Here is a 15,821-nt window from a genome sequence, read left to right on the forward strand (position 1 = left end):
TTTGTCTTTTTTTCTTTTTGTTGTTGGGAATTTAATTTTCAAAGATTCGATTTTTATTTTGTTTTTGGATTGGAAAAAAAGGTGAAAAGGCGTGTGTTTGTTTCGGTCGAAATAGTCGAAATCAAACCAATAAATAAAAAAATTCAACAAGTATTATTTCAAAACCTAGATGGATGAAAATAGTCTTGTTTTGTTGATATTTAATTTATTATCATCATCACCAGGTTTCTTTCTTGGTTTTTGAAGAATATTCTTGTTGTAATTTTAGTTACAATGTTACCATCATAATCATCATTTTATTGAATTTTATTGCTTTTAGTTTTTTTCGTTTCAACGATCTTCAATGATCCACAATGATGATGGTCATTAAAAAAAATTCTTTTTTGAAACCGATCATCATGTGATTTCCTAATCGATTTTCTTTTTACTCTTCTGCTTCTTCTTCTTCACTCACTATGGATCCAAAAGATTCAATCGAATATTCTTGGTTCAAAAGAATTTCCATTCAGAATTCAGTAATTCAGTAAGTAATTCACCCAGATAGTCAAACTATTTCGTATTTGTTTAGGGTGTTTGGATTGGCAAACACACAGCAACAACAACAACAACAACCCATTAAAATTATTAATATTTTAAATATTATAATTTTCTTTCTCTCCTACTTTTATATTTCTTTATCGCATTTGAAATTGAATTTTTATGGCCATCTTATATCATTGGTAATAAAAGTAGTGAATTTCAATAGCGGCAGCTATGATGGTAGTGAAATTTTTTCTCTTTCAAAAAGCAAAAAATGTCAAGAGAAGAAAAAAATATCTATAAATTCAAATAGGCAGGCATCAAATATGAATTTGATTCTGTGTATTTCTTTTTTTTCAAACAAAATTCTTTCTCGATTCGATATTCATTATCCCCATTCTCTCACTCTCTCGATGAACATTATCCATAAAAAAAATCATAATAAAAACTCAGAGAAGAAAAAATTTTGAATTTGAATAAAATTATCGTTTTTTTTTCATATTCATTGCTTGGCTGTTTGGTTTGGTTTTTGGTTCATTCGGATTCGGTTCATCGATAGAAAAAACATTTTTTTCCCTCCCCCACCATTGAAACACCCATATACGTCAATTGAGGAAAATTTCTACATTCAAATTTGATTTCTTTGTATATCATCATCATCATTCGATTGAGAATCTAGCCATTTTTCACATTGATCGGCTATGCTGTTTTTTTTCCGAATTTGTTTTTATTGGTTTTTTCCCTCTCTCTCTCTCTCTCTCTCTTGCTTTTTTATTTTCCGGATCAGACCAACAAAAAAAACATCAATTTTGTTTTTCCAAAAATGAAATTCCCGAATATTCTTCAACCACACACACACACACACACACACTCGTTGAACCGAATTCTTTCTTACCAACAACAACAACAACAACAACAGAAAAAAAGAACACTAATGAGAAAGTGTTGTGTGAAAGAAAAAAAAAGTGATTCTCATTCATTCATTCATTTACCCATTGTTATTTGTTTGTTTTGTTGTTGAAAAGAATTCAAACCAACAAGACAAAACTTTTAACCAGAATCGAAAAGAGAGAGAAAAAGAAAATATTTGAATTCAATTCGAATTGAATTCAAATATTCGCACTTTTCCAAAATGATTACCGTGTTTTTTTTCATTCAACCAAATGATTCCGGTTATTTTCAACTGACTTTTTGGTGAGAGTCAGAATATTTTTTACTTATTCGTCGAAAAAAAAATCTCATAAATAAAACTCATATTTTTTTTTTGTAAATCATTCACCATCCATGAATGGTGGTTTGCTGTTGATAACAGTTGAATAACAAACAAAAATATGCATAGCCATTTTCTGGATTTATTCTCAAAAGTTTAAGTTTAAAGTGAAAAAAATTTTTTTCTTCACTAAGGTGATGTTTAATGGTACCCAGAAGAGTTGAATCTTTTTTTTTCCTTGCGCTTACAAGATTGGTCCAAGAACGCGAGAAAGAGAGAATTGTGAACCAAAAGTCCAATCTCATCATTCATGATGTAGAATTTTACATTTTTCTTTGGAAATTTTTCCAAAATTATGTTTCGAAAAATAAAAGACTTTGAAGCTTTCAATCTTTTTGCCTGTGTTTTCGGCATCGGTTTTTTTATCTTGTTTGTTTGTTTGTCGATATGTAAATGAGCTTAGAATTTTTGCATCATTTAGGTCAATTTGATGATGTTTCTCTTTTGTTTTTTTTCATAAAACACACTACACTAAACTAAAAATGCCTAAAATACTACACATACTCATATCACAGGTGAATCATACTCGAATTAACGTCCAAGATGAAATAATTTTGTTGGGCCTATGAGATTCTATATTTGACTTTGGTTCTTCTTTAAGAATAATAATAACCAAGAAAAAAATGTTTGATTAGCACGCAATACACCAATTTACAACAGCCAAAAAATAAAAATAAAAAATAATAGCCACCATACAATATTTTACAAATTGACAAATTGTTTTGTTTTTTGTTTTTTGTTTTCTGAATTTCGTTGAAAAGAAAAAATTATCAATGATGATGATGGCCATTAACCACGATATAAATCGATAATATTAACCATTTAAGACCCAAATGAAGCCCACATGAAAAACCTAAAAACAAAAAACAAAAAAAGGATTTATTAGTGTAGGCGTTCATATTTGTTAATTTATTACCCTATAGGTATATGTTGTTGTTGAAATAAACCGGTAATTTGTTTTATTCATTCTATAACCGGATACAGGTGTGTTAATTTCTTTTTTGTTTTATTTGGAAATATTCTCTAACTAATAATGATAATGATCATCATCATTGTTTTTTCGGGAATATTTTCCAGAAATTCTTACCGGAAACTAAATCAATACAATGTGTGTGTTGTGTGTGTGTTATTCGACAATTTTGAATCCTTTGAGATGGTTAAAGTAAAAATAGTCGATCCATAATGATAATGAACATGTAATGAAACATTTTTTTCATTTCCGATGAACATTACACCCACACGCATCATCTATTTATACAGGAATTTTCCTTTTTTTCAAAGTAAATAAAAATTAAACAAAACTTTTTAGTTAATCTGGATTTGTTTACATTTGGTTCTACAGTATTCAAATATGCAAATTATATAATTATCGATGATGATGATGAAAAATCAGAAACATTTATTCATTCATTCAAACGACGAAGAAATTCAGTGATCCAAAACATTACCGAATGAAAATTTAAATATATTCAAAACATTTTCATTAGTGTGATATGGTTGTTGTTGTTGTTGTTGAAATAGAAAAAAATGGTTGGTTCATCATTATTAATTCACTAAACGTATATATAAAAAAAGACACCCAAATGGACCATTCACAAATACCGGTCAAATGGTGAATGAATGAAGGTTTTCAAAAACAACAACAACAAAATTAATTCCATGAAAATGAATATCGTTTTTTGTTTTGTTTTTGTTTTTCAATTTAAATTATTAATCAACAATCAGTGGTGCATTCATTTATTTCATTTGAATAAAAAAGATTGTTTCAACAGAAAAACAACAACAACAACAACAGTGAAGAAAACAATGTTATTTCAATGAATAAATAAATAAATGCCTTTCATTTTTTGAATTTTTCTAAATTTGCATAACTTTACATTGATGATGATATGATATTATGATGGACATTCTGTCATCAAATTTCTTTTCATATATTTTTGTTTACTTTTTGTTGTTTTTTCCATTTAATTTTATTTTATTTTGTTTTTCTTTTTGTTTCATTTTTTTCCAATATAGGTTCCAAATGGAACGAAAAACAGCAACAATATGAATGATTCTGGATCATCGAATGGCCAACAACAACAACAACAACAAAAACGTCGACAACGAACAATGTTATATCGTTGTACATGGCGTGGTTGTACATTTCAATGTTTACAATGTTATACAATTGAACAACATGTTCGTGTTATGCATCTTGGGTAAGTTTTTTTTAAATTGGTGTTTTGTTTTGATGGCCCCGGAATAGAATCTTTCTTGGAAATGGGAAAAATTTTCCCGGAAAATTTATTGAAAGGAAATTTTATCAGGAAATTTCTTGCTTTATAATGTGTATATATTTTTTTCGTTTTGTAACATTGTGGCCAATGTATTTTTTATTGAATAAAAAACGAACGATACTTTAACACTTTAATCTCATTCATTTTTATTCCTTTACGTTCCCCAAAAAAAACAAAGAATTATCCACAGTCCAAAGTCAAAAAGAAAGAAAGTCTTGCTTGCTTGCTTGTTTCTCCTTCTAAATAGCCATATCGTTTTTGATAATGATGATGATCGAGGCGTACACACTTGGGTTAAATTAAATTTAATGAAATTTTACTCGCAAAAAATAAAAATAAATTTCACCATCATCAACATGATGACTTTTAATTCAATTCTTTTTGGCAAAATCTTCAACGAGAAAAAAGACAATAAACGTCATTCATTTGAACCTATAAGGTGGAAACAGAATTGTAATAAAAAATACAAAACAAAACAAAACGACAGTCAACATTGGCTAAAACAATTATTTTCTGCTGCTGCAGCAGCAGCTTCTCTTTTTCTTTTTACTTTAAAACGTTTAAAAAAAGTAAAAACTTTTAATAATAACAATAATGATGATGATTATAATGATGATGATGATGAGTGCTCAAATATTATTAGTTTTTTTCTTTTCATTGTGAAAAGAATTGAGATAAAACTAATAAATATTAACTTTTTTCTATTCGGGATAAGTTTATGTTCGCTTCGTTGTGATGTTGGAAGTTGTGTGAAGCAATGGAGTAAAGCAAGGGAGCAAAATTCCATAAGTATCATCGACAACGACGACGTTGATGATGATGATGACGATTAACGGTACACACACACTTTATTTATATTTTGAACATAGCCAGCATATTTTTTTTGAACATATAAATACAATGTAATAATACAAACCTTTACACAAACATCGGTTAAAATAGTTGAAAAATTAAATAGATAACTCTCTCTCTCTCTCTCACTTGGCAACTCTATTCTTCTTCTTCTTCAGATAATAATAATAATAAATACTTGAAGAGAGAGAGAGAGAGAGAGAGAGAGAGAGAGAGAGAGAGAGAGAGAGAGAGAGAGAGAGAGAGAGAGAATGTAATTTAAAATTAATTTTTTAAAATTATTTCATTATCATCATCATCATCATTATAATGATTATTATATCATCCTATTATTTATATAAATATACATTGTTCTTTTTCATATGATACAATGTTTACTATTGTTGATGCTTGATGTTTGATTCTTTGTTGATTCTTTGTTTGATCATCAGACGCCATTTGTCTATCTAGTCTGGAGAAATTTTTCAGGAATAAATTGTTTTTTTTTATCCCAGAAATATTTCCATCATCATCATCAACATTTTTTCTTTTCAATTCTCATTCAAGTCTAGTTTTAATTATATTGACCATCATCATCAACAAGATGAGAGTCAGTTATTATTATTTTTTCTAGATTCCACTTTACCTTTTTTTTAATTTCATATTCGTCAAGTGTATTTTATTCATTAATTTCGTCTTTAAATTCATTGAAAAGTCAGGCAACTGACACGTAGAAAAAGTTTTCATATCCGTTTGTTTTTGTTTTTTCAGGAATCAAAAAATGAAATGTCATTGATTTGTTTGTGGTGTTTGTTTTAGCTTCTTCATCATAATCATAATCATCATCCAACCATCAAAAGTATCTCTTGTGATGGCTATTTTCATCCACATGGTTTTTTTTGGTCTTTTGTCAAATAATGATAAAGAAATTCATTTTGCACATCAATGAATGATTTTCATTAGTTTTTTTTCTTTTATAAAAGAATGAAACAAAACGAAAAAAAAAATCTGAAAAATGAATGAAAATTTATTATTATTATTATCATATTTGAAGTGAATGAATATGAATGAATGAAAATAGTTATTACTTTATTGTTTGAAAGGGTTGAAATAGATTTTTTTTTCTTTCCTAAAATGAAAAAAAGTGGAAAAGTGAAATTAAATTATACTTTGGTAAATATTATCACAATATAATCAATTTTTTTACGCTTTTTCGCCATTCAATATTCAATTTTTTGATGAGTTTTTTCGCTTTTTACCATCCCAGAATCATAATATGATGATAATGATGATGATATGGAAAAAATTTCGTTTTTACTCGAATTCCCAAGTTAACATTTTCATTTTCATTTCATAATAATAATGATAATCATCCTTGATTTTTTTTTGGTTCGCTTGAAATCATTATTATTTTAAAATCAATTTTAAAATCTTCGTTTTTTTTGGGGATAATTGAAATTTTTCCCAAAAAAAACCACTTTAGTCAAAATAGTCTTGAGACTTATCAACAGAATTTTCTGAATTCTTTTTGTAAATCAATCACACAAACACAGACATCCGCACTATTTTGACTTGACTGGCCATTTTTGTTGACTCTTTCTTTTCTTCACTTTCCCTGACACACAGACAGTGTTGACATTCGATTTGGTTACTTGAAAATTTTCATTCAAAAAAAAAAAAAAAAATAAAGTTAAAGATGATGATGACAATCGATGGCCACTCGAATTAAATTGCAAATAACCAATGGTCATTTTCTTTGGAAAAACCAATTCTTTGACTCCTGTGTGTGTGTGTGTCTGTGAATGTCTGTTTGTTTTTCTCAAATGTTTTAATCACACACACACACTTTGATTGATCGATTGAACTTTTAATTAACTAAAAACCAAACTGCAGAAAAAGAACAAACCAAAATACAAAAAATCTCTTCTCGGTCACCAATCATTCATTCATTCACTGTATTTGTAATTCTGCTAAGTTTAGTTCAAGTTGCAAATTGCCAACGAGATAATTTACTTGAGTGTTGTTGATGTTGGTGGTCCATAGTGGAAAAGAATGATCCCTGAAAAGCTCTAAAAACTGTCCATCACCAGTTCAGAATAATTTTCCTCCAAAAAACAACAACAAAAACCAAAATCAAACCAACCAAAAGTTTAATTATCCAGCTTGTCAAGATTTTTCTTTTTTTTTCTGGATGACCAAAGAGCCCTCGTTACACAATTAGATTCAAATTTCTAAACATTTTTTGTTTGTTTGTTTGACAAATTCCGATCGCATTTCATTTCATTTCGAGACAAAAGAAAGAAAGAAGAAAAATTCATTTGAAAGGGTGATGTTTTTTCTTGTTCAGTTTAGAATCCGCTGATTTAGATTGATTTTTTTCCCTAAAGGTGTCAATCGATTTTGTTGTTGTTGTTGTTGTTATTGATGATCATTTCAATTGTCTCCAAGGTGTTTAGTTAGTTAGTATTATGTCTCGATTGATCTGTCTTCTTGATCAGACGGTGATCCTATGGATCCGGTGTTCAATCATTTTATTCATTTCGACTTTCCATTAGATTCTTGGTTACATAGTATTTTATTCTTGAAATTCTTGGAAGCCAAATGAATGATTGAAAACATTCTTTCCATTCATTTATGTTCGATGACCTTTATCCAATAAATGATTTTTTTTTGTATGTGTGTGTGTTTGTAATGGAAAAGAAGAAGAAGAAAAAAACATTTAATGATGGCCCATTATGGGTTATTACGATTAGTTTTTCCTCACTCATACAACAGTCAAAATGTAATAAGAAATCTTTTTTTTTCGTTCTGGAGTTCGCTCTCCATTCCAGAATGTTGCAATAATTTGATCATTTCAATTTCAAAATGATGAAATGAAATTGATACAATTTTCTTTCTTTTGCTGGAATTGCTGGCCTGCTGCTGCTGCATTGAATGTGTCTCCAGGCACCAATAAAAAAAACTACCAAAAAAGAAAATTCTTTGTACTAACCCTCCATTCACATTTAAAATGTCAGAATTCTGTGTAACGACGATGAAAATCAAAAACATCATTATTTCCGAATGTAGTACCAGTTACGCCATCTAGTCGTAGATTACCGAATTTTTTTGTTTGAATTTCTCGTTAGGAATTTCAATGTGTCAATTTGACAGAATTTTAGCAGAAAAAAAACAATCATCAAATGTAAACAGAAAAAATGATTAATAATGAAAAATGTATACATTGAATATTTTTTAATTAATAATAACAAGAAGAAGTAAACTTGCACATACACAAACACAGTAAAATGTACATTTGATTCACTTGATACAAACTTGGTTTTTCTTGGTTTTTTTCCCGATTCCTGATTCTGGGGTTATTTGCCCGAAAGCACAATTCTATTATGAATGTTGTCCGAATTGGTTGCTGCTTCTTCTGTTCTGTTGCTATATGGCGTCAGTTCCAGAATAATTTCATTTCATGATGTGTGTGTGTGTGGTACATTTGTCTAATTTAATCAAATCGATTTTTATTCATTGAATTTGTTGAGAGTTTTTTGCCATGAAAAAATCAAATCAAATGGCGTGTGTGTGTGTTCTTCGGTAACAAAAAAAATAAAATAAAATAAAAGATGTTCGGCTTTCGGCGAACAAGCAAAAAATAAAAATGAAATCCCGGGCCACCTCGAAAAATGTTTTTTTTTTTGCTTTGTTTTGTTTCGTGTGTTTCACAAACTATGTTTGACATTTTAGCCTCAGTGTTGATGATGTTCGGTCGGTAAATATTTGTTGTATACAAAAGTGAAACGAACCTTTTTAGGTGGAAATAGAATCGAACGAAATAAAAAAGACATCATGCTCGAGGTGTATTTATTTATTTGATTATTTTCATATTTTAGGTGATGAGACAATGTGTGTGTTAAACAAATGTTTGTGTGTTGATGATAATTTGTTGGATAAACTTGTTTTTTTATTTCTCACTTGGATATTGATGTGTTAACACACACAGAATTTCTTCTTTTATGAATAAAATAATAAAATGTTTTGATTGAATCGAAGAGAGTGAGTGAGTGAGTGAGTGAAGAATCTTTTCGATGCAAATCACATTTGCAAACTTGCGAATTGAATTGAAAAGAAACGAATCAAATTCTGACGAAGAGATACTTTCATTCATTCATTGTGATTATTCAATCGGAATTTGAAACAAATTGCTTTTTTTCATTTTGCATTTTGCATATTGAAAAAAACTCTTAATCTGATCTATTTGTTATTGATTCAATATATTTCTGGTCCTGTAATATCGATTTCAATGAATGAATTTCACCTTTTTGAAACATGCTGTGATTGTCAGCCCAGAAGAAAATAGTGACGAAAATGATGAATAATAAAAAAAAACTCCAAAATGAAAATGACTTCAGGCTTTTAGTTTTGAATTGACATTTTTTCGTATTTGGCCTTTTACGAAAAACGAATCAGGCATAAAAAGATCGAATTGAAAATGAAAAATATTTTTTCTCACTTGCCCTTACGGTATTACCAATTTTATTACCGATTTTCACCCAAAAACGAAACGAAAATTGACATTTTTTAAATTTTAAAAATCTTTTCAACCTGAAAACATTTTTTTATTTTTCGGGGGACTACCTCTTTTCAATTGAAATGGAAACGAAATGGAATATAAAAAAAATGATCCGGAATCCTGTTACACCCAAAAGCATTTAGAATTTGTTGAATAAAAAAAATACTTTTTTTTTCCAAAAAAATTCTGATCCAGAATTTTTCTGTTTTTGAAAAGATTTTTTCTATGCATGCATGTTATTGAATGTTTTTATTGTATTTTTTTTTTTTGGTGAATTTGATGAAATTCTTTTCTTTTCTTCAAATTCAATTCAACAATGCAAAACAGAAAAAAATGCAGAATGTCAAATTGAAAAAGGCAAACAACAACAGGAAGAAAAGAAAACAAAAATTTTCTGGTGTTGAAAGTGAGCAAACAATCGAAATTCTCGATACAATCGATTTTCAAAAAAAATTCGATTGTTTGATATTTTTTCCTATTATAATTCATAATATTTTTGTCAAAGATTTTTTCTTTTTCTTTTTTTGATTTCTATGCCGAATCTGTTTTTTTCTCTTCTTATTCTTTTCAATGAATCACAATCCAAAAAAGTGTCAAAAACATTCACTTCATAACAATCCTATAACGAACACAAACAAGCCCAAACCAAACCGAGCAAAGCAGGAAAAGATTCTATTTCTTCTTGATCTTATCCCCTGGAATCGCGATTACTAATTGGTTTTCGCTCGTTCGGTCAGTCAGTTGGTCAGTCAGTTAATTTTTCTCATGATTATTCATATGAATTCCTGATTCGAAAATAATTCTTTAATTTGATTTGGTTTTCTAGACTTCCTGGATGGATTTATCATTTGAAAAACAGAATCAGAATCTTAATCTTTTTGTTTTTGTTTTGTTTGTTTATTTTCACCCTTATTGATCAAATTGGTTTTTTTTTGTTTTTCTTTTTCGTTTTTTTTCTTTCTCTATTTTAATTTAGTCGATCAACAAAAATGGCTGATGAAAATGTAAAGACATTCAACAACAACAACAGCAAATCATCGATGATCAATGATTTTCAGCATGATAAAAATCGTACCATCGATGGTGGTCTTGGTGGTGGTGATCTAAGTGATCATGAAGAAGAATTTTATTATACGGAAATGGAAATTCTTGATGCCAATCATCACGATGATGATGATGATGATGATGATAACGAAGTAAATGTCGATCATGATGATGTCGATGATATTGATGATATCGATGAAATGATGGATGATGATGGTAAAATAAATAAAATTCATAATCGAAAATCATTGAAATCTAAATCAATAAATAATAGTCAAACAACGAATCTAGTTTCAAATGAAAATTTAAATGATATTCTTATTGATCATCATCAAGATGGTCCAATCGATCTATCAGCACGTTCGAATTCATTATCATCTTCAATGTCGATACTGCCGTTAAATACCACCACCACCAATACATCATTATCATCATCAGCAACGATGACGACAACCACCACCAATAACAATACATCATCAATGATGACTATTTCAACAGCTTCCATAATACCACCAAAAATGTTTCATCAACATCCTCAAACAAATTTTTCATCTGCATCACCATCATCATTGTCATCATCATCATCATCATCATCAACATCAGCTTATTTTTCTTCATCATCACCAACATCATCGATAAGATCCTGGTCAGCTCAATATGATAATATTAATAATAGTCAAACGAATATGAATAATGGTAATGTCATCAGTAGCAGCAACAGCAATAATCATCATCATCACCATCAACAACAACAACAACAACTAAATGAAAATTCAACGAAAAATAATGAACATTTTAATAATAATAATAATCAAACATCGATTGTATCGATGTTGAATGATAATAATAAATCATTGAATGTGATTAAATATGGTCGTACCATAGAACCATCATCATCATCATCATCATCGACAAATATTATTAATCAATCGTTGTCGTCGTCGTCATTGACATCTACCATTATCACCAACAATGATACTAAAATGATTGATGATAATGTGACAAATATAAGGAAATTGATTGAAAATGTTGAAAAATCATCATCATCTTCAGCATCAGCATCTGTCACTGCAACTACGTCCGCATCAATAAGTCATACCAATACACTTCCTTCATTTCAATATAATCATCATCTTCTTCAGGAAAATATTTCATCAACACCACCACCACCACCATCGCCTCAAGTTTCAGCAACAACAACAACGATGAGGCCTACCAATGGTAATGTTGTCAATAATCATTCTGCTACTGGTCATTCATCATCGATAGTGCCTAATCATAGTAATCTAATACATAATGGTTTACCATTGTTAACAAATGGCCATCATATGCATTCGAATCAGGCAACAACGATAACACCAATTTTACCACGAAGACGTGGACGTCCACCTGGTTCAACAAATAAAAAGAAAAAATTATTATTACATCAACAGCAGCAACAACAACAGCAATTAATCTGTGCAATGAATCCATTGAATGCAACACCATTTATAGCATCGATTGCTGCATCATTATCACCATCAAATCATCATCCTCATAATCATCATCAAAATGACAATAATAATGATAATCATCATCATCTTCATAATCATCGTAATCATCAACATCAAACAATAACGAAAAATCATCCACATAATCATGGATCATTTAATCATATGGAAAAAACATCAGCATTTCATCCACTACATTCTTCTCCACATCATCCACATCCTCATCATCATCCACTTAATCATCATCTTTCACCATTTACCACTGGTCACCATCATGATGCTCATCATCATCATCATCTTTTTGGTTCATTAAAAGGATTAGTTGCAACAATGGGTGCATTAAATAATGCTGCTGCTGTTGCTGCTGCTGCTGCTGCTCATCAACATCATCAACATCCTCATTCTCAACATCAACATCAACATTCTCCTCTTTCAAATAATCATATGAACGGAAATACGGGAAATACTACCACTACGAATAATAATCGAAAACCACGTGGTGAATCACGTAAATGTCGTAAAGTTTATGGTATGGATAATCGTCAATTATGGTGTACACAATGTAAATGGAAAAAAGCATGTTCAAGGTTTATCGATTGATTCGATTTTCAATGAATATTTACCATCTCGTTGATCAACGCAATTTTTCTGCAATTTTCTGCAATTTTTCTCATTCATTCACTTTGATTACCCACCAAAAGAAAATCTATCGATTGTTTTTATTTTCTTCTTCTTCTTCTTCTTCTCATTTATGTTTTTCATTCATTGTTTTTTCTTCTTCTCATCTTTTCATCATAATCATAATCATCATCATTTGAAAAAAATACACACATTCACACACAAACAAACAGTACCTAAAAGAAAAAATACTCAAACTTTCATTCAAATCCACCAAAAATTATCATATTTTTTCCAGAATCATCCTCCAATCAATCGATTGATACTCATTGAAAATACTCTGAAAAAAAAATTTTTTTCCCATTCAAATTACGAAACAAGCGGAACCAAAACTAAAACAAACCAAAATTTTGTTTCTGATCTCAAGATGTATCGAATGTCATTTTTTTCTTTTCTTTTCTCAAAAAAACTTTTTATCGAATTCAAACATTGAAAAACTCACCCACCAAACCTGAAAAAAACAACATAAGAATCTCATCATTTTTTCTCAGATTTTGATCCATTCATTTTTTTTTCCGTTAAAAATATTACGAACAACAAACAATCAACAATCAAACACCACACACACAATGAACAAAAAGTATTAGAAAATTTTTTCTGAGATGCAAAAATGAATGATCCAGGGAAACCTTTGAATTATCAATTGTAAATCAATTAGAAAATCAATAGAAAATTATTAGATTAGTTTAGGTTATTAGATCAAATCAGCAAAATAAATTAGATTCAACAGCATCGGTGCATGATATTCTCGTTTTGAATGAAAGAAACAAAGTAATTTTTGCTTTTTGTTCAAATGATGAAATTAACATTGATCTCTCTCACTCTCTCTCTTATATCGTCTACACGTCATCATCAGAATCATAGTGTGTTAAGAATAAGTGAAAATTGAAAAAGAAATTCTTTGATTTTCTCCGAATTCAAATGTCACAATCAAAAAAAAAAAAAAATGAAAGCTCAATCACGAATTCAATTCTTTTGTGGTTTCTTTTTTTTTTTAATTCTATGGTCATCAGGGATTCCTTGAAAAACAAAAACTGATACGGTTATTGTTTGTTGGTCAATGTTTGTTGTTTGAATTTTTACCCCGATCGCAATAGCTACTTGTCAGTCAATCAGTAATTTTTCTTGTTTTTGTTTTTCCAAATAAATAATCAAATCGAATAGCCGCCAATTAAACGCACAAACGCAAACAGAATTTCCAAAAAAAATAAAAAAATTGATTTGGTTCGACCCTGGATCATCATCATCATACAGCATCTCTTAACATTTTTTGCTTGCCTTTTTATTTCTGCTGAAAAATAAAATAAAAACAGGAAAAACGATATTTATGGAAAGCTATTTTTTTTTTAATTTACCTTACACACATATGACATGACCAAATTACAAACAAACAAACAAACAAACAGACGAAAAAATAATAATACTCATATTATAAATATAAATTATCTCTCTTTTTAGCTAAACATTTTTCTTATTAGAGAACATTATCATTATTATCTAAATAATAATAACCATAAGTTGAATGATTGTCAACGAGAATTATTATTCTTGATTTTACTCATTAAGTACTCATCATCATCATATCGATATTTTGTTTTGATTTTTTTTTCTTTTTTTAAAATAAAAAAACATTGATTGTTGCTTGATTTTTTGTGAAGAAACAAAAAAAGAAAATCTTATATTTTATTTCATTCTAATCATCATTATCATTATGAAAAACACATTGAAACATCCCCCTCCAATTCATTCATCCATCCATCCATTATTGAATATATTTGATTATTATCATGATCGATCATCGATTTGAAAAAAGGAAAGAAATAAAAATTTGACATTTTTTTTGTTGTTGTGAGTAAAAATCAATCGATATATTGTGTTTTAATTTGTAAAAATTTTTTGCCAATTATGAAATTGTTTCATACGATTAGTTAACATAAGATAAATTGGTGAATACAATAAAAATGTTATCCATTCAGCTAATACTGTTATTTTAAACCATTGTGAACCTGGTTGTTCATCAGTCCATTTCATACGTAAATCATTATTCATTAATGTTAAAATTTTTGATTCTTGTTGAAATGATGCTATTAAACCGGTTGCAATTGCAATAAACCAACCGATTATAATTAAACATGATAAAATTGTCATTGAAATTGGTTGACTTTCGATTCGATCAAATTCATATAGCTTTTGACATATGTAAATCTATTATTTATAAAAAATTTTGTTTATAATGACATTTACTTTACATTAATAATCTTACCTGATCATAAAATGCAATCAATGAAAATAATATCAATACAACACCGAAAGCATGTGGAAATGGATGATAATTACAGGGAAAATTTCCAACAAATGTCAAACCAATAGCAACTAAAATCATACATATAAAATAACGATAATTTTGCCAACTTAATTTGGCAATGATTTCTTCATCTATTTGGAAATTTTCTTCAGTTTTTGTCGATTTTTTTAGGTAACCATTTGTTCTATGTTCATCGGTTGTTGTTGTATCATCTTCTTCGTTATTATTACCATTATCATCATCATCATCATCAACAATATCATCGTTATTATTATTTAGTTTGAATTGTTTGATTAGAAAAAATTCCACTTGTTTACAACGTATATAAGAAGTTATAATGAATAAAATGGCAATAATATCAGTACATAATGAAAAATAACCACTAAATGGTGCAGCCGATGCAGCATCACTAACTAATGATATTGTATATCGATCACCAATAAATACAGCCATCATATAGGTTAAAGGTAATGTTATAATAATCATTATACTAATCAATAATGGCATTATCCATAAATATGTATGATATTTATGAAAAATTTCATCCAAATTGATAATTCGAAAGAATTTTTTGTTTGTTAATATTTTTGAATCCATCATCATTTCACATAGAATATAAAAAATGAATTGAAGATTGAAGATTTATTTTTTATTATTTTCCTCAATCGAATATATTTATATATACCCCAAATGAAAACGAAAAATGATGATCGTGTGAAGAAAATCAATCATTTAAGGAAGATTTTCCAGACAAACAAACAAAAAAAAAAACCGACAAAAACAATAAGTGAAATTTTGTCATTAATCAACGATTATCATATTATATATTGGTCTATTGCATTTTCAG

General features: G+C 28.7%; 2 protein-coding genes across 2 annotated transcripts; one reads left to right on the top strand and one right to left on the bottom strand.

Annotated features, from left to right (window-relative positions):
• Positions 1-469: 469 nt before the first annotated feature.
• On the top strand, positions 470-14,339 carry LOC113791312 (uncharacterized). The gene is made up of 3 exons (XM_027341075.2): positions 470-523; positions 3,806-3,990; positions 10,434-14,339. The coding sequence occupies exons 2-3, from the start codon at positions 3,836-3,838 to the stop codon at positions 12,589-12,591; spliced, it is 2,313 nt and encodes a 770-aa protein (XP_027196876.2). The 5' UTR covers positions 470-523; positions 3,806-3,835; the 3' UTR covers positions 12,592-14,339.
• On the bottom strand, positions 14,248-15,604 carry LOC113791298 (uncharacterized). Its single transcript, XM_027341058.2, has 2 exons — positions 14,933-15,604; positions 14,248-14,874 (listed from the first exon to the last, which is right to left on the bottom strand). The coding sequence occupies exons 1-2, from the start codon at positions 15,575-15,577 to the stop codon at positions 14,548-14,550; spliced, it is 972 nt and encodes a 323-aa protein (XP_027196859.2). The 5' UTR covers positions 15,578-15,604; the 3' UTR covers positions 14,248-14,547.
• Between the last annotated feature and the right edge of the window lie 217 nt (positions 15,605-15,821).

This window comes from Dermatophagoides pteronyssinus, unplaced genomic scaffold, assembly GCF_027571235.1.
Source record: "Dermatophagoides pteronyssinus isolate colony J.1.1.1.1 unplaced genomic scaffold, Derpt_VIB-CSIC_2022.12 sq0003, whole genome shotgun sequence".
Taxonomy (NCBI): domain Eukaryota; kingdom Metazoa; phylum Arthropoda; class Arachnida; order Sarcoptiformes; family Pyroglyphidae; genus Dermatophagoides; species Dermatophagoides pteronyssinus.